This window comes from Nyctereutes procyonoides, unplaced genomic scaffold (genome assembly GCF_905146905.1).
Source record: "Nyctereutes procyonoides isolate TBG_1078 unplaced genomic scaffold, NYPRO_anot_genome, whole genome shotgun sequence".
Taxonomy (NCBI): domain Eukaryota; kingdom Metazoa; phylum Chordata; class Mammalia; order Carnivora; family Canidae; genus Nyctereutes; species Nyctereutes procyonoides.
In genome coordinates, this window is record NW_026575120.1 from 34,615,644 (window position 1) to 34,633,737 (window position 18,094).

Here is an 18,094-nt window from a genome sequence, read left to right on the forward strand (position 1 = left end):
GAACAAGGAACACAAGACATGGTTTCTGCCCTCAAAGTGCTTTATAATCAGCAGAAAGACCGGGGATGTATCTATAGACACTATGTGATAGGTGTTTCGAGAATGGTTTTGGTGTATGTAGATTAGTGAGAGAGTGGGCTGAAAGAGTGTGTCTCTGAGCAAGGGTACGCAGACAAGGAAGCATGTCACGGTATGTCTATTTCATTCATTCATTTAAAATGGAGCACCTTGATATCAGACCTTCTGCTGGCAAATGATTCACTGTGTCAAAAAGTGTCCTTAAAATGAAGGAAGATGAACAACTGAGACAATAAAGTTCAGATTAGGGGTGTGGGGGAAGTGGTGTGGCATGATGAGAAAGAATTGGGAATTAAGTCCCAAGATCAGGGATGCCTTTCCAAAGAAAGTCAAGTCTGAGAGCGGTCTTCAAGGATGAGCTAGCGTGAGCCAGGTAAGGAAGCAAATGAGAATTTGAGGCCAAGGAAAAAGTGTCTAACAGGTTAGGAGGAGGAAAGATCATGTCACACCTAGAAACTGCACGGTGCTAGAGATACGGGGCCTGTATACGAGAAGTTGCAGGCAGCGAGATCAGAGGAGGTAGGCAGGAGCTAGATTGAGATTTTATTCTGAAAGCTTTGAGACCTTCATTAAATAGTTTTGATCAGAGGCCTTTTGGAACAATTGACCTTCATGTGCAGGCTGCTTGGAGTGGGAGAGACCCTGAAAGCAGAGCAGTATTCATAGCAGATCTGTTGACAAAGGAGAAAGATCTAAACTACATTGGTGGTACACAGTGATAAATTGAGGGATGGTTAGGATTTGCAAAATGACTTTGCAGGATTGTCAAGCCCAATGGGCAAGAAAGAATTCTTGAGACGTTTTAAGGTGCAAAAAGGTATTTTTATTCTAGCAGGGGGACAGGACCTGTGGGCAGAAAGAGCTGTGCTGTGATTGTGAGGAGTGTCTGATTATATAGGGTTTTATAGCCAGGTGATGGCGACTTTAGGTCTCCAGGAAATCGAGTCTATAGGTTCCCATAGGTCTATTATGGTGTTTTTCTTGTAAATCATTAAGACAGTTACAAAGCATAGTGAGTTTCATGTCCTACATGACTGGATCTTTATCAATTGACCATTTGTTTTCCCCCTGACTTTGTTCTTAGGCAGTTACTAGTGCCTGGGAAATGTTCTATGTATATATCCCACCTTAAGGAGAGGAGGGTTTGGTGGGGTGTCAGCACATGTTTTGCCTCATCTTGCCTTTCGTTCTCTCATCATTTTCCCCCTTGAACAAAACTGATCCTTAAGTCTTTAAGATTGTTGAACCCAGCAGATCTCATCTTCTGTAGCTTCTTCCTGCTGAATAGGGGCATGGAGATGTACCTTCCAATGGGTCAACATTGTTCAATAGGGAAACATGGGGGAGTTATGAAAGGTGGAGGCAGCTGAGGCCATTGTGGACAGCAAAGAGGTAATCTGTGGGTGGTATGAACCATCTTCATCCTCATTTAAAGAGGAGTTTGAGATCTTCTCCAGGTTCACAGGAGTAAGAAGGCACATTAGTTTGTTCATGGGTTTCCTGTGAAGGAGGTACATGAGTCCAGGAGGAGTGGCTCTCTAATTTTGCTATGGTGGGAGTACATAACACAACCTGATATGGACCTTTCCATTTTGGATTTAAGTCCCCTGATGTATTTGACTTCCAATCTTTTAAATAAACCATGTCTCTGGGGCTTACATGGGATGGACTTTCAGTTATAAGTAAGTCAGGTTTTGGGAACACATGATCAGTATATCCATTAAGTAACTTATGAATTAAACCAGCCTGAGTGAATAGTTTAACAAAGGATTATAATCTTCATCTAATCACAAGTCCACTGTAAGAAATGGTTTTCCATATAATAACTCAAAAGGGCTCAGTCCTGGAGGTTATTTTGGAGTGGTTCTTATTCTAAGAAGTCCTATTAGTAAGAGAGTAACCCAATTTTTCTGGGTCTCTAGACTAAGTAAGTGTCCTTTTAAAGTACGATCAGCTTTCTCTACCATGCTAAAGGATTGTGGATGCCAGGCTGAATGTAGAAAACATTTAATTTTTAAAGCATGTGCTATTTGTTGAGTTACTTGAACAGTAAAAGACGGGCCACTGTCCCTTTGAAGGATCATGGAAGGCAAAAACCTAGGAATATTTTCACTCAACAAAACTTTGATTACTTCTGTGGCTCTTTTAGTTTTACATGGAAAGGCCTCCATCCATTCAGTGAAAGTATCAACAAACACTAGTAGGAACTTACAGCCTTTTCAAGGAGGCATTTGTGTGAAATCAAGCTGCCAGTCCTCTCCTGGATATATACCATGGCTTTGGACTGGTTTCAAAACAGGTGGAGGGTGGGGCATGGACTGCACCTTCTGTATTTACTTGTGCCCAAACATATGGGATTGGCAAACCTGTTTTATTATAACTCTTAAATTCACTCCATCAAATATATTTTTAACTAAATGCTTTAAAGTATTTTTGCCCAAATGAGTAGTTTGGTGTAAACTCTGTATTACCTTCCATTAGTTATTTTTGGATGTAAAGATTTTCCCTCATTATTAATAAGCCAGTTCTGTCCTTTTTTGGAATTTCCTTGTTCCTGGGCTATGTGAATTTCTTGGTCTGAATAGACTGGAGTTATTGACTTGCCTGGAGTTAAGATTGGTATGAGACTTAATATTTGTTTTGTGCTGCCTGCTTGGCTACATGGTCCAGCAAATTGTTTCTGTTAGATTCCAAGATCATATCCTTTGACATCCTCTGAGATGAATTACAGCTACCTTCTTAGGTAGCTGTACAGTCTCAAGAAGAGGAATTATTTAAGGCCCATATTTGATCGGGGAATTATGGCTTGATAATAATGGTAACCCTCTTTCTTTCCAAATTTCCCCCGTGGGCATGTAGCACCAGGCAAGCATATTTGGAGTCAGTATAAAAATTTTTCGGCCTTTTGCCAAGTGAAGAGCACGGGTAAGTGCTATTCATTTAGTCTTTTGAACAGAAGTAGTTATTGGAAGGGCTTTTGTCTCAATGGTCTTAGCTAAGCTAACTATAGCATATCTGGCTTTTCTTTTTCCTTTATCCATGCTGCTGCCATCAGTAAACCAATTGTCCTCTGCATTTTCAGTAGGGGAATCTTTTAAATCTGGTCCGCTAGAATAAACAAGATCAATAATCTCTGAGCAGTCATGTTGTAGCATAGATGTATGATGGTCAGGTACAGGCATAAGGATAGCTGGGTTTAAAGTTTAACAGGCTTTCGGTATTATTTCAGGTGTGTCTAAAAGCATAGCCTGGTATTTAGAAAGTCAGCCTCCCATTATCCATTGGTGGCCTTTGGTCTCTAGGACATTTTGGACCTGATATGGAGTTATCACCATCAAGAATTGTCCCAGAGTAAAGTTTGAAGCTTCTTCTACCCAGGAGGGCTGTTGCAGCCACTGCTTGAAGACAAGCTGGCCACCCTTGTGGGGTATAAATGACTGAAAAATAGCCCACCAGTTTTGTTTCATTTCCTAATTTCTGGGTAAGAACTCCTAAAGCTTGTCCTTGTTTTTCCTGCTACATATAAAGTGAAAGGTTTTTCTAAACTTGGGAAAGCCAAAGTTTAGAAAAGTTTCATCAGGGGCTGATGAAAGCTTAGTGGTTAATGTTTGAATGGCTGTCTGTTGGCCCTTCCACACAGAATAAAGGGTCTTCATCAGGGCCTTTAACTGAATCATATGATGGTTTGGCTAAGAGCCCCAAACCAGGAATCCATAGGGGGTAAAAGCCTGCCATATCTTGTAAGGTACAGAGTTGGGTTTTTTGGTAGCTGGGGGTCCAGGATTTAATATAGCCTTTTTTTCTGTCAGTAGATAGGGTACAATGACCTGGTGTTAGCTCATATCCAAATATTGCACTTCTTGTTTTGATATTTGTGCCTTTTGAGAGAAGATGCGATACCTTCTGCCTGCCAAGAAATTATGTTACAGAATTACTATCAGACATTTCTTTTGTGGGACTACAGATTAAAATATCATCCACATATTGAACTATATGTAGTCCCTTGAGGCAAGGAGATAACACAGAGGTCTGTGCTAAGTGCATCCCCAATAAGTGAGGACTGCCTCTTAATCCCTGTGACAAAAGACTATCCAAATTAATTGAGCAGTCTGTAGGCTTGAAGGTGAGCCCATTCAAAAGCAAATTAGTGGCTGTATTTCTTCATTTAGAGGGATGCAAAAGAAGGTGTCTTTTAAATCAAGTACTATAAACCAGTGGGCATCACCAGGGACCTGGATGAGAACAGTATATGGATTTGGCACTATGGGATGAATAGGTATAACTGCTTCATTTATAGCTCTTAAATCCTGTGCCATCTGATAGTCTCCATTTGGCTTCTTTGCTGGTAAAATTGGAGTGTTATAAAGGAGATTGACAAGGTTTTAAAATACCATGTTTGAGAAATTTACCAATAAGTGGTTGTAACCCAACCTTTGCCTCAGGTTTTAAGGGACAGTTTTTTTTTTTTTTTTTAAATGAAGTATAGTGGTTGGGTCCTTTTAAGGTCACTTTACCTGGTTGGGCTTTAAGAGCCCTTCCTGGGACATTACAATCCCAAACCTGTGGATTTGCTTCCAGATTTTAGAAGGGATATCAGGGCAAAGAGAACAAGCTGTCCTCTTCTTTAGTAAGAACAAGCCTGCTTCCTAACTTATACATTAAGTCTCATCCAAGTGACGGAGTGGGGCAAGATGGAAAGACTAGGAAAAGCATGAGTAACCAACTGATTTTTGTACTTGTAGGTTAAAGGCATTGTTGGGTAGCATGTTTTAGTTTCCCCTTCTATGCTAACAATTTATAGTTAAAAGACAAGTAGGGCCACAGTGCTGAATAAGAACGGAGTAAGCGGCTCCTGTATCAGTAAGAAAATCAATAAACTTCCTTCCATATCCAGGGTAACCTGGGGCTGAGTCATCTTGATTTCAAAGTGAGCCAGAACACTCCCAAGGCCCCATGAGGCTGGATCCTCTGGTTCCTGCTCTCCAGCAGGGAAGTGAATTCCTGTCTTCCTCTCCCTGGAGATGAGGACAATCTTTCTTCCAATGTCCTTCTTTCTTATAGACAGGACATGGCCCTGGTAGAGAGCATTTGTGTGGACATTCTTTGTTCCAATGGCTGATTTGGCCACACCTGCAGCATGGGGTCTTATCTGGTCCTTTGTCTGACACCAGATTTTTCTTTGGCCCCTGGTTAGTCTGGTGTTGTGGGGAATTCACCCACAATAGTGCCAGCCAATATTGGAGCCTGAATTTTATTTTGCAGTTTAGCTCTCCAGTCCTTTTCTTTCCCTATGGCCATACTTCTATTATTAAAGACCCCAGCAGCTACCTCTAGTGGGCACTGGGCGGCAGGGGGTGGGGGGTTGGGTGTTTGAGGGCCTAAAGCCATTTTAGTTAATTTTCAGAAGATGTCAGGGGCCAGCTGACTTATAAAGTGCATGTTTACGATAATTGTTCCCTTAGGAGAGATTGGGTCCAGATTTGTATACTTAGGGACAGTGTCTATCAAACAACCCTGAAATAGAGTTGGATTTTTATCAGCTCCTTGAGTAACTTCCTGAATTTCATCAAAGTTTACAGGTTTAAAGAATCCTTTTCTCATTCCTTCCATTAAACAAGTTATCACATGATCCTGTCTTTCCCTTCCCTATCATCTTGGTAACTCCAGGGAGGTTCAGTACTGGAACAGCACTTCCCTCTACTGGATAACAATATCTATCTCTGACTGCTAGTTCATCCGCAAGTTCTTGAGCCCCTGCCCAGGTATGGTTCTTTTCTTCAGGGGTACAACAATGAATTCATATGATGAATGTATCTTGCCAGGTCAAATCAACCATAATAGATAATTGTTGAAAGCCCTCAATGAATTGAGAACAGGGTTTCAGAATATTGTCCTAATTGATGTTTATCTGAGCCAGGTCTGCTATGGAGAATGGGATATGGACTCTAACTGTGCCCATTTCTCCATTAGCGCCCTCCCTAAGAGGATGCAATCCAGATTTAGGTGGAAGACTTAGAAGATAGGGAATTACCCTCCTGGTATGTTCAGATGTGGGCTGGGAGCAGAGGGGTCTTGAGGTTCATAAGGAGGAGAGCTAGTAACAGAGCCAGTATCCTCTTTGGATTGGCTGGTGATTTCTCCAGTGACCCGGGTTTGTTACGAGGAATGGGCCTATTTAAACAATCATCATTCAGTATGTTCAGAGGGGATTTATTAACCTGGTTGGTGATTAGACACATTATGCAAGAGGCCCTTAGATTGGGATCCGATTTAGGGCATTGAAGGCCTGGACATAGGTACCTCAGTCCATGTGCCCTGTTTCCTATAGAAGAGATCTGATAAATCATATTGAAGTTTAATGTTCCATTAAAGGGCCATTTTCCTTCATTTCCTAAGGAGTACTGAGGCCATTCAATGTTACAGAAGATCAGTCTTTCTTTTTTCTTCCTTAGATCTTGCAATGTGAATTGATTCCAGTGAGTTAAAAGGCATCCCAAGGGAGAATCCTTAAGAACCAAAGAAAACCCCATGCTCCCAGAAAAGTAGAGAAGGTCCATTACCAAAAATCCCCCCTGACTCCTAGGTGGCATCCTACACAGGACATGTCAGAGCTTCTTAGTGTCAAAGTGACCAGAGGCGTCCTTCTAAGAACATGATATGAACACCACCTTGCCTTGTAGGAGGGATCCTGGTGTCCCTCAGCTTCCGCATTGCATTCTAGACTACCAATGGGTGCCAGTGAATGAACCAAAATGCCATGGAGAACTTGTCATTCTTAACTCATGGAAAATACCAGAAAAGTTTTACAGGGGGAATTATATAATATTGTAATTTAAGTAGTCAGTAGGGGACATTGATGAAGAATAGTAAAGATAGAAATCCATCACGATCTAAGTAATCTCCCAATACATGTAATCTTTTATAGCTGACTTCACTAGGGAAGGATCCTCAGTTGGGTTTTAATTCAGTTTGGTACTGGTTTCAGCCAGCTCTGAGTGGAGGACTGTCACGTGGCCAGTCCAGGAATTTGGAGGGATCATATTAGACCAAAGAGAAAGAAACCTTACATAAGATTCTTAAGATTGGCAGCTACCCTAGTGACTTAGGTGGCTGTCTTATGCCCAAGAAAAACAACTTTGTATAAGAATAGGAATAAAGAGAGGGCATCAAGTTTCTGGGTCTTCTAATCATTCCCGCCAGGGTACTAGCTTCCAGTCAAATGACAGTCTTTCTCCTACCCGTAAGTATTGCAGCCTGAGCAATGGACATGAAAATGTTCCAATAAGCCCATAGTCCTTTTGTTCCCCTTTAAAAAAATTTTTTTTATTGGAGTTCAATTTGTCAACACATAGTATAACACCCAGTGCTCATCCCATCAAGTGATGGGCACTGGTGACCTCAGTGCCCGTCACCCAGTCATGCCATCCCCTGGCCCACCTCCCCTTCCACTACCCCTTGTTCATTTCCCAGAGTTAGGAGTCTCTGATGCTCTGTCATCATCTCTAATTTTTCCCATTTGCTCTCCTTTCCCCTATAATCCCTTTCACTATTTTTTATATTTCCTCTATGAGTGAAACCATATAATGTTTGTCCTTCTCTGATTGACTTACTTCACTCAGCATAATACCCTCCAGTTCCATCCACGTCGAAGCAAATGGTGGATATTTGTCGTTTCTAATGGCTGAGTAATATTCCATTGTATACATAGTCCACATCATCTTTATACATTCATCTTTCGATGGACACCGAGGGCCATTTCTTTTCCTTGTCTGTTTCCTACTGTAGGACTTCCAGGGCTAAGAGGGGACTTCCTTGTCTTGTTCCTGCTCTTAGGGGAGATGATTTCAGGTCTTCATCATAAAGTACGATGTCAGCTACAGGCCTTCCTACACAGCCTTTATTCTGTGGATGGACATTTCCTCAAAACCCACTATGCTTTTTATGTTGTGTTTTGTGAAATGCTTTTTCTGCCACTATTGAGATTACCGTATGGTTTTTGTCCTTTCTCTCGTTAATGTGATGGATCACATTGACTGATTGCCAGAGAGGAAGTGGGTGGGAGATGGGAAAAATAGATAAATATTAGGAGCTATAAGCATCTGGTTCTCAAATATAGAAGCCACAGAAATTGAGAAAGTACAGCCTAGGCAATGGAGTCAGTACTATTGTAACTTTGTACGGGAACAGATGGTGACTACACTTCTCAGGGGAGAGCTGAGTAATGTACAGCATAGAGTCATTAAATTGTAGCCCTGAAACTAGTGTAACATTGTATGTTGACTATACTTCAATAAATATTAATAGGGTTTTCTGATAGAAATCAGGGTGGGTCCCTGAAAGGCATTTACACAGTTGTTACACATATGAAGGCACCTCTGCAGAGATGATAAAGATTTCTCAAATATCTTCAATATTGATTATTAAAAGATTTGACAGAGCTTGCATTGGGAGGGGAAGAGGGAAAGGGAGACTCTCAAGCACACTTCCCACCCAGCTGGCCCAGGCCCCACTTGAGGCTCCACACCACAACCTCGAGATCCTGACCTGAGCCAAAATCAAGAGTTGACGTTTAACTGACTGAACCACCCAGGAGCCCCTCAAATGTTCTTAAGCAAAATTCATGCTGTGAACCCTTGGGGGTTAGAGGACAGCAGGGACACCAGTCTACCTAGAAGGGTGGGAGGCCTGGAGGACCTGAGGGTGGAAACTAAGACGTGGGAGGGTGCCTTCATCCCATTCCCACCCAGCGTGGTGACAGGACCTCCCCCTGCATGCTTGGCTTTCAAGGGAGCCCGATGTGGGACTCAATCCTGGAACTCAGGGATCATGCCTCAAGCTGAAGGCAGATGCCCAACCACTGAGCCACCCAGGTGTCCCATGACTGCGATCTCTATCAATTGATCATTTATTTTTCAACTTTGCCTGTGTTCTTAGGCAGTTACTGGTGCCCAAGGAATGCTAGCATTATATATTGCTATTGGACATATATATGCTATTGGGCATAGCATTATATATTATTACATATAGCATTATTATATACATATTATAATATACATATAATAATGATGCTATCTATCTATCCATTAATGGATATATGTATATATCCATTATATATACATATAATAATGCTATCTATCTATCCATCTCACCTTAAGGGGGTGGGGCTTGTCAGGGTGTCAGCTCATGTTTTACACTCAGCTTGCTTTTTGTTCTCTCATCAACTTGATGGAGGGGTCTAGGGAAAAGGAGGGATCTAGGGTGCTGTGAAGTTTCTGCCTTGTTTGATTGAGTAAAGGGTACCTTGGGTCAAGACAGTTGATGCTAGAGGCATTTATAGGTTTGGAGAAAACAGAGGTGTCCTATAAATCATTGAATAAATGTTTCTGGGGTGCAGGAAAACCAAACTACATTGGAGATCTATCCTTGGATATCATTAGCATTTTGGAATTTGTTGAAGCTTTGGGTGCAGATAAGCTCAAGTAGCCTGAGTGCCAGAGTAAGAAGAGAAGTGGTCCAAATTAGGAATCCTGGAAGTGCCAAGATTTGAGGGGCAGGAAAAGAACAGAGCTTGGGAGGGAAACTGGAAATGCAAATGAAAAAGTGCACACTTTATGAGGAATATAGTTTGGATCAGAAGAGAGAGAGAGAGAGAGGGCAATGATCAGTGGTGATGTTATGCTAAAGACAAGGATGCAGAGTAATGGAGGATTGACTCTGTTCAGCCTTACCAAAGGGAGAGGACTAGAAATCATGTGAAGTGACTTGAGGTCACTGAAGACTTCCTAGCAGAACAATCTAGAATAGAAGAGTTTCCCGAGGAGGTCGTGGGTCCCTGTGGCTAAATGCATTGAACACTAGTTGATGACCACTTGGCAGGAACGTTGTAGAAAGTATTCAAGCATCAGGGGACTAATTGTACCAAACGGGTCTTTAAAGTCTTTGCAAGTCCTGAGATACTATGATGTTGTATCTTGAAGGTGGGAGGTTGCCTTCTCCTCTTGCCATCTTCAGAAGCGAGGGAGCTATTCCTTAATCTTCCCTTCCCTCCATCATCTGTAACAGAGCTGTTACTTACAGAATTAGCTACACTCCCTGGAACATATTTATACTCTAAACCTGGACATCTTTCCAGAAATTTTCAATCTGCTTTACTTTTAGGCAGAACTTCCTTTCATAAACCTTGTTCCAAACAAGAACTTTCATAAATACAAGTTCTTTTGGATTTCCAAAAGGATTACTTACAATTACTTACCATTATGGCAATAAAATCCATATTAGTATAATTAATATATTTCTCTGTATCCTAAGTGGAACTCACAAAATCTATCTGCCTTCATATTTACAGACTAGGAATTCTGGTCTTGTCTGCCCTGATGTGAATGCTTTTCCTGCCTTTTATCTGAAACATTTCTAGGCCTTTTTTGTTGTCCTTAAAGTGTGGCAACCAGAGTGTGCAGCATTCCGGGTATGGATGCCCCACTGTTTCAGATGTGACAGACACATTTTAATTCCCATATAATCATCAGCATCACAAAAAAACTGTTCCTCAGGGAATGATTTAGTGTAATTCTAAGTTCATTTCCTCAGTCACACAGACAACTGAGAAATATATGGTATAGTTGTACTTACTTGAGCAAACACTGAGCCCTATACTCCACTTACAGGAAAATTGTGAGTTTATCTTTGATGGCTTTGTCTGACAATAGCCCCAGGGTTGTTCATCCTGTAAACTCTAAGACCTGTAAAACCTTTGTAAAAACTGGACTCTAGCAATGACTTTTCTTCACTTAAAAAAAAAAAGGTTAGGTTACTAGTTATACTCTATAGTTTCCTTCATTTCTGCTTTTATCATTTAGGGTTTATAATTTCAATATTCATTCCTTGTACCTTCACATTCTTTTTTTTTTTTATTATTCATAAGAGACACAGAGAGACAGAGGCAGAGAGAGAAGCAGACTACATGCAGGGAGCCCAACGTGGGACTCGATCCCAGGTCCCCAGGATCACACCTTGGGCTGAAGGCAGGTGCTAAACCGCTGAGCCACTCAGGATGCCCTTATCTTCATTCTTGAATCACATTTTTATATCATGTCATAGTCTAGCTTCTGCTTCTATGCTGAAAAGCCATGGGCAGATATTATCAAATAGTGGAATTCTTTTAGAAAGAGCCTCACGGTACAACGATTATACTATGTGGTTATATCATGGCCCTGCGTCTACTGCTGTACACCATAACACAGCTCTCTGGCCCCTGACTTAGGTTATAATGGCATTCTGCTGTCTCATCAGAATTCTTTGTCTTCTACCTATCCCCTCTGTCCTTTGGTTTAGTTCTGGTTAGGTTGTAGGCATATGTTCTCTTACTGTACCCCACTTGGAGTGGTAAGTCCTGTACATTTTCCTACTTATTGGTATGCTGGTTATAGCCAATGCAAAGCCCTGAATCTTAAGGGCTCAGAGGATTATTTTTCAATTTCCTTACTCTACTTTATGGAGCTCTTTTCATTTGGTGCTGTATTTTAAGTGGAACTGGAAACTTCTTTTCATGTTTAGATAGTCTTTCTTGTACAAAGTGATTATTTCTGAAAGGTTGATGAACTGTTGACTAATGGACTGTGCCTCCCTTAAGAGGTGGAATTCACCTCTGTCCACCTCAGCATCCAGCCTGGCATCTGCTACTTAGTAGGCACCAAACAAATATTTGGGTGAATACTTGAAGGGGATGTCAAAGTACATATTGAGACTAAAAGGACCAGGTCTTCTAGAGTCCTTTTCATTTGTCTAAGCTGGAGTATAGTCTTTAAAAAGCCAGAGGTAAAAAAAAAAAATAAATAAATAAAAAATAAAAAGCCAGAGGTAGAACTAGAGTTGATATTTTTCTTAGCTGGCCTCAGAATTGCCCAGGGGAAGGAGGTGGAGCTTAACCAAAGTACAGATTCCTGTGTTGATCCTCTAATCAGAATATCTAGAGGAAGACTAGGAATCTGTATTTTTCATAAAAGGACCAGTTATAATGCAACTAGTTTGTGCTGAACCAGATAACCTCTAATTCCTTTTCAGCAATAACATTCTTTGGTTCAAATATTAACTAGCTGATATGGAACTCTTTTTTTTTTTTTTTTCACTAACCTCATTCCATTTTCCCTTTTTTGTCATCCTCATTCAGAGTCTGCTAAGCCAGTCAGTGATTTCTTCAACAGAGAAGCTCCCCTCCAGAGGCTCTAAGCATTTGAGGTTCACACCTGTTCCCTTTGTGGATGAGATGACCTCGTCAGCTCTGGTCAATATTAATCCCTTTACTCCAGAGTCCTATAGAAAACAATTCCTTCGATCCAATGGCAAGAGGAAAACTCGAGGAGATCTGTAAGTGTACTGTCCCCTCTAACTTTTGGGAACTGGTCTTACTAATGTCAAGTAGAGGGGAGAGCATGAAAGTAAGATTAGGAACAAGAACTCAACTTGAATGCAACTGATATCATGTTCACACATCCCCTCCTTCCTAAATGTTAATGTTGGTTGTAACCTGCTTTGTCATGGAGATTCTAGTGTCTCCCCATTCTGATATGTACTGTAAGGTGTCTTCTCTATAAAAGAATAGGCCAGAGTAAGCAATAGACTTTTGACTTCCATTAGCAAAGTGGGCGAGCTATGGAATTGCATTCATGTGGTCTCTGGATAACAAAAGGCTAGCCATTGGGGCAGGTGTAGCTCACAGTTCAAGGAGTATCCTGCTGTTTCGAGTCTAGACTGTGTGACTGAGAGATATAGAGCAAGGATTTGAACCTCTCTGCAGGTGATGGCAGATTGGCTAAAGAGAAAAACATAGTGTTGCTTTTAGAGGTGCTAAGAACAGAAAGCCAAACTGCACAACTCCCCAAGGCCACTGAATATTAGGAATCGTCCAAATGAGGATTGTGCATATAACTGAGGGACACTTCTTTACTACGTCTCTTCATTGCTTCTTTATTACATGATGAAAGCCTCTCTGAAATGGGCCAGTCATTTGTGCTCACATATAGTCAGCAAAATAAATGTACAGCTAACAATCTGAAGTACAGAGAACATTTAATGTGTTAGGTTGAGTTGTTTTGTTTGGAATCAATGACTCCGTATCAATCAGCTTTGTGGCCAGAATAGGTTTTCTCAATGCTATCTCCTGCATCTTAAGTAAACAGAACTTTAGTACAAGTATACAGGTCCACTTTTGTTAACAAGAATTCTATTGGTTTTAGCTCTTGAGGATTCTTTGCAAACCATCAGAATTGATTCACCTCTCACTGAAGCTAGTCAGAAGAGACCATTAATTTTAAATCCCTGCAATGAAAGTGATGGCGCTTTTGTAACAGCTCTTAGTGCTTCTGAGTACTTTTTCTCCCTTACTTAGTGTACTGTTATTTTTGATGTGGTGTTATAAAGTATTAGAATGTATTATTAAACTTAAGTCACGAATGTCCAGTGTCAATCTGTCCCCATGAGTGTAAAGTCTTCCTCTGTTTACATTTTCTATCCTCTGCTTCTCCAGAAGAAAAATCTATAGCTGGCTGCTCTAGAGATTGAAATATGGCTTAGAGATCCAGAGTGCAACCGCTCATGCCAAAGAGGATGTTTGTCAGAGACTTCAGCATATTGGAAAGTAACTGAAAATATCTTAGCCAGCGTTAGAGTTTATTCTGCTGTACTGTTGGTTTGCCTGAGAATCTAGTGCAGAGCAGGGGAGGTGGGTGTGGGAGGGGCAGGTCGCAGTGAGGCCAGGAAGAGGGCTCTGTTTCCAATCCTCTGTGTACTCTCATCCCCACTGTTCAGGGTTGCTCTGTTTGCCCAGAACCCCACTACCAACCTTAGCTGATTCCTACTCGTTCTTGGAAACTAAGTTTGCATATCTTCTCTTTTGGGAAAGACTTCATGATTTGGGTGCTGCCTGTAATGTCCTATGATATCTTGTTCTTATTCTTTCATAGTTTCTTATGCTGCCTGTAATGTCCTATGATATCTTGTTCTTATCCTTTCATAGTTTCTTATGTTCTATTTATCCCTGTCTTAAAATATAAACTGAAGGAGGGAAGGAATTGTCTTATTTACTCTTACAGTCCCAGAACCTAGTATAGTTTCAAGCTTAGTGGTGCTAATCATACATTGATATCACTTCTTCTCCCTCTTTTTTTAAGTGAGGAAGCTGACCCAGGGGAAGGCAAGGTAGAACAAGGGCTGCCTGCCAAGGTGAGCACAGTTCTTTGTTGTAGCTGTCCTAACTTAGTCACTTCTTCCTGTTGCTTCCCTCTCCTCTCTCTCTTTCTTTTTTTCTCTCTCTCCCTCCTTACCAACCCCGCAACTCACTTTGTAGATTTACAAATGTGCTTTGCAGCTGAATTGATCTGGACTCTCATCAGGGTCTATATTCTTAGCTAGTTATTACTGTATCAGACAGGCCTGAAAAGCGTATTGCTGAATCATTACCTTGGAGTGTTGTAAAATTGATGGCTACTGCTTCTATCTTGGATTTAGGGAAAAATTCTATATTCATGGGGTAGAAGGGTGAAGGGAAAATTCAAGATATTTAAGGTCCAAAAATGGAAAGGCAGAAGAGAGAAAAAATGGCATAAAGCTGTAAGTTTAGATGTAAAATTTTGGCTCTTAAATGTGTCAGTATCTACTGATTTTTAAATAATGTTCACAATCTTTGAGATAGCATCCCTCATTTGATAACCTAGTCTAAGAAAAAATACTGTAAATATTATCACCATTATTGCAGCCTTAACTATAATGGCAAAAAAAAAAAAAGAGAGAGAGTACTAAATGTCCAATTATAAAATAATGGCTTAAATAAACTATAATTTATAAAATATTAAATTGCCATTAAGAAGTTTATAATACCATGAAAGCATGCTTGTGTTCAATACTCAGTTTATGAAAGTAGAGGGAGAGGGCTTGATGGATGAGTGATGTGGATGGTAAGCTGGCTTATTTGGTGTCTGAGATGAAGATGGGAAGGTAGTGGCTGAGCAACTGGTAGAAGGCCTTGAGGTCTCTGACCAGAAGTTTGGTTTCCTTATAGGAGACAATTAGGTATGTCGGATTCTATCATTTTGCAAAAATAATTTTCACTATTAGAAGAGATGGAAAGAGGGCTGGTAGCTATGGCAGCTCCAGACACGGGGGAAACAGAATTGGAGATTGGCTAAGGGCAACGAAAATTCTAGATCTTGCTAATGAAGACTGATTGGTATTGGATGTTGAAACGAGGAACTAGTAAGGGTCAGGATTGTTTAAACTCAAAATTAGATGAAAAAATTCTTGCTAACGGGGACTTTAGGAAAGGATGACTTCCCAGATAAATTAATTTGGATTGAGATTCATATAAATTCATGGAGATTTTTGTCATCTTAGCTACCATTTCCTGATAATTTACTGTGTGCTTGGCATTGAGCTAAGTTACACACACACCCACACCCACTCCTCCCCCCACACGTTTTCTCATGTAATATTCAAAAGCACCCCAAGGAGTGGTTGCTAAGATGCTCACTACTTTAGATCAGGAAACTAATAAGAGTTCAGTGATTTTTGCCTAGGGTTACCTACTAGCTGAGTAATGAGAGATGTTGCTGGTCAGCCAGTAGGTGGAGGGCTTGTTATACCTAAGCACATAAACTAAAATAATCAATTTGACAATTTAGTTCTCTAGACTAAGATTTTTTTAGGAAGCAAATTGAACACAAATAAGTTTATTCAATTTGAGATGGAAACACTAGCAGCCAGAGTGTGATCTAAGTAGACCAGAGTCAAAGGGAGGTGCTCTTTTTTATTCTTAATATATTCTACCTGGATCTCAGCCATTCCTTCAGGAGAGGACAGTAGCTGTTGCAGTGAGCAAGTGTGTCCCCTCTAAAAACCTATTGAGAAGAAGAATATCCCAGACAGAAGAAATAACATAGAAAAAGACTTAATATATGAAAAAATGACAGTGCAGAGTTGTTTAGACAGTTATACAGAATACGGAGAAGGTAGTCAGCAATTGGGGCGGTTCTTGCTACCATGAATACTGACACAAACAGAATCCAATAGATTGGCCTCAAAAGTCTTTTTGAAAACATACAGAAACTTTTGAATATGCCTTAAGTTTATTGCTCACAATATGTTAGAATTATTTTAATATTTTAATAAAATATTTCAGAGATGTGTTCTACGAGAAACCAATATGGCTTCCCGCTATGAAAAAGAATTCTTGGAGGTAGAAAAAATTGGAGTTGGGGAATTTGGTACAGTCTACAAGTGTATTAAGAGGCTGGATGGATGTGTTTATGCAATAAAACGGTCCATGAAACCTGTTGCAGGATTATCAAATGAGTAAGTACCTTTGAAATGTACTAGAAGTGCACACTTGGATTTGGAAAATTGTTTCTTGTCAAAACATTTTAAATAATAGTACTGATGTCACCAAAAATATGCCTGTTGCTACCCTCTCTATTATATGTGGTCTCACATTCATAAACTTTCTGAATTTTCCTAATCAGAGATCAGTTACTTCCCAAAACATACCATGACCATTTGGGTGCAATCATGCTGTGTTTTTTCATGGCTCCTAAGACTTTTCCTACTGGTCTTACTGCTTTTGCTTTAATGAATAGATTTATGGAATGATCTTCAGCCTGTTCATTAGAAATATTGCCAAGTAGGAAGTTACTGTTAACTCACTGGTTATCTTGACTTTGTTTTAGTAACAAATTCAATAATGAATTCGGTGTTTTGAAGACTATAAGCGAGGACAAATTAACAAAAATTTAAGTTTCATTCCCAGAACTAATTGTCTAGAAGTTCTTCCTTTTACAAAGAAGACAATTATTTTCAGATTCAGCCAGTGCTTTTTGTGAACTGTGGGAATGTATTATTAGTTTGCTGAATCTGAAATTATGGACCTTTGAATTCTTCATTTTTTTTATACCGAAATTCATCAAGTACTACATTTTACTTTGTGTGTGTGTTGGATTTTCTATTCCATAATGACTATCTCTGCCCGAGACTGTCCCTGTGACTACATCATCTTGGTGGAAAAAACATTGATTTTAATGACTGTCTAGCCTTTACAGAGAAGATAGAGGACCTATCACAATAGCCATTACCAAGGCCTTTTTGTTAAGCCTGTCGAGGTTTTTAAAAATTGTGATACGGTAAAATTAAGACTCAAAGCCAGCCTGTCTGCCATCAAGATAGTAACAACTGAAGATTGCTCTTTACATATGCCGTTTAATCAAAAACCATGGATTTTGGTTCCAGGATGACCAAGGTTCTTGGGTCTATCATCACTGGCTTGACATTGGGTCAGTCACTGAGCTTTCTAAAGCCTTCATCCCTGCCACTATGTCTTACTGAGTAGTTATGGAAATTAAGTGAGATAAAATAGTAAGCAGTGAGTAGTCAGTGTTCTGCCCCTGTAAATAATGCCTCATATCTTGTCTTTTTTTTTTTTTTTATTCATGAGACACACAGAGAGGCAGAGACACAGGCAGAGGGAGAAGCAGGCTCTGCATGGGGAGCCTGATGTGGGACTCGATCCCGGATTCTGGGATCATGACCCGAGTCGAAGACAGATGCCCAACCAGGCATCCCTTATATCTTGTCTTTTAAAAAAAACATTTTTATGTATATCATCTTGACTCATTTTTCTTGATGCTTCTCTGTCTTTTAGGAATTTGGCTCTGCATGAAGTTTATGCTCATGCAGTGCTTGGGCATCACCCTCATGTGGTCCGTTACTACTCTGCATGGGCAGAAGATGACCACATGATCATTCAGAATGAATACTGTAATGGTAAGTATGTAGAGTAGTATCTGGAGAGGGAGATGAATTTTAAATCTATAGGAAAAAAAATCTTTGCCTCTCCTTCATAGTTTAGGTCAGGATAGCAAGTCATACCTAAAAAAGTCTGTAATACTACAGTTTTGCTTGGAAGTAGTGAGCTGGGGACACTGAGTTGTATTCAAAATGAATTTGTTTTATGCTATTTCATATTTCTTTCAGAGCT

General features: G+C 40.3%; 1 protein-coding gene across 1 annotated transcript in view; it reads left to right on the plus strand.

Annotated features, from left to right (window-relative positions):
• The first annotated feature begins 852 nt into the window (after window positions 1-852).
• WEE2 (WEE2 oocyte meiosis inhibiting kinase) overlaps window positions 853-18,094 on the plus strand; it is a 30,792-nt gene continuing 13,550 nt past the window's right edge. The window contains exons 1-6 of the mRNA XM_055334771.1: window positions 853-895; window positions 10,515-10,543; window positions 12,245-12,441; window positions 14,244-14,295; window positions 16,247-16,419; window positions 17,759-17,880. Of these exons, the coding sequence (XP_055190746.1) occupies window positions 853-895; window positions 10,515-10,543; window positions 12,245-12,441; window positions 14,244-14,295; window positions 16,247-16,419; window positions 17,759-17,880 (616 nt within the window). The remainder of the gene's footprint in view (window positions 896-10,514; window positions 10,544-12,244; window positions 12,442-14,243; window positions 14,296-16,246; window positions 16,420-17,758; window positions 17,881-18,094) is intronic.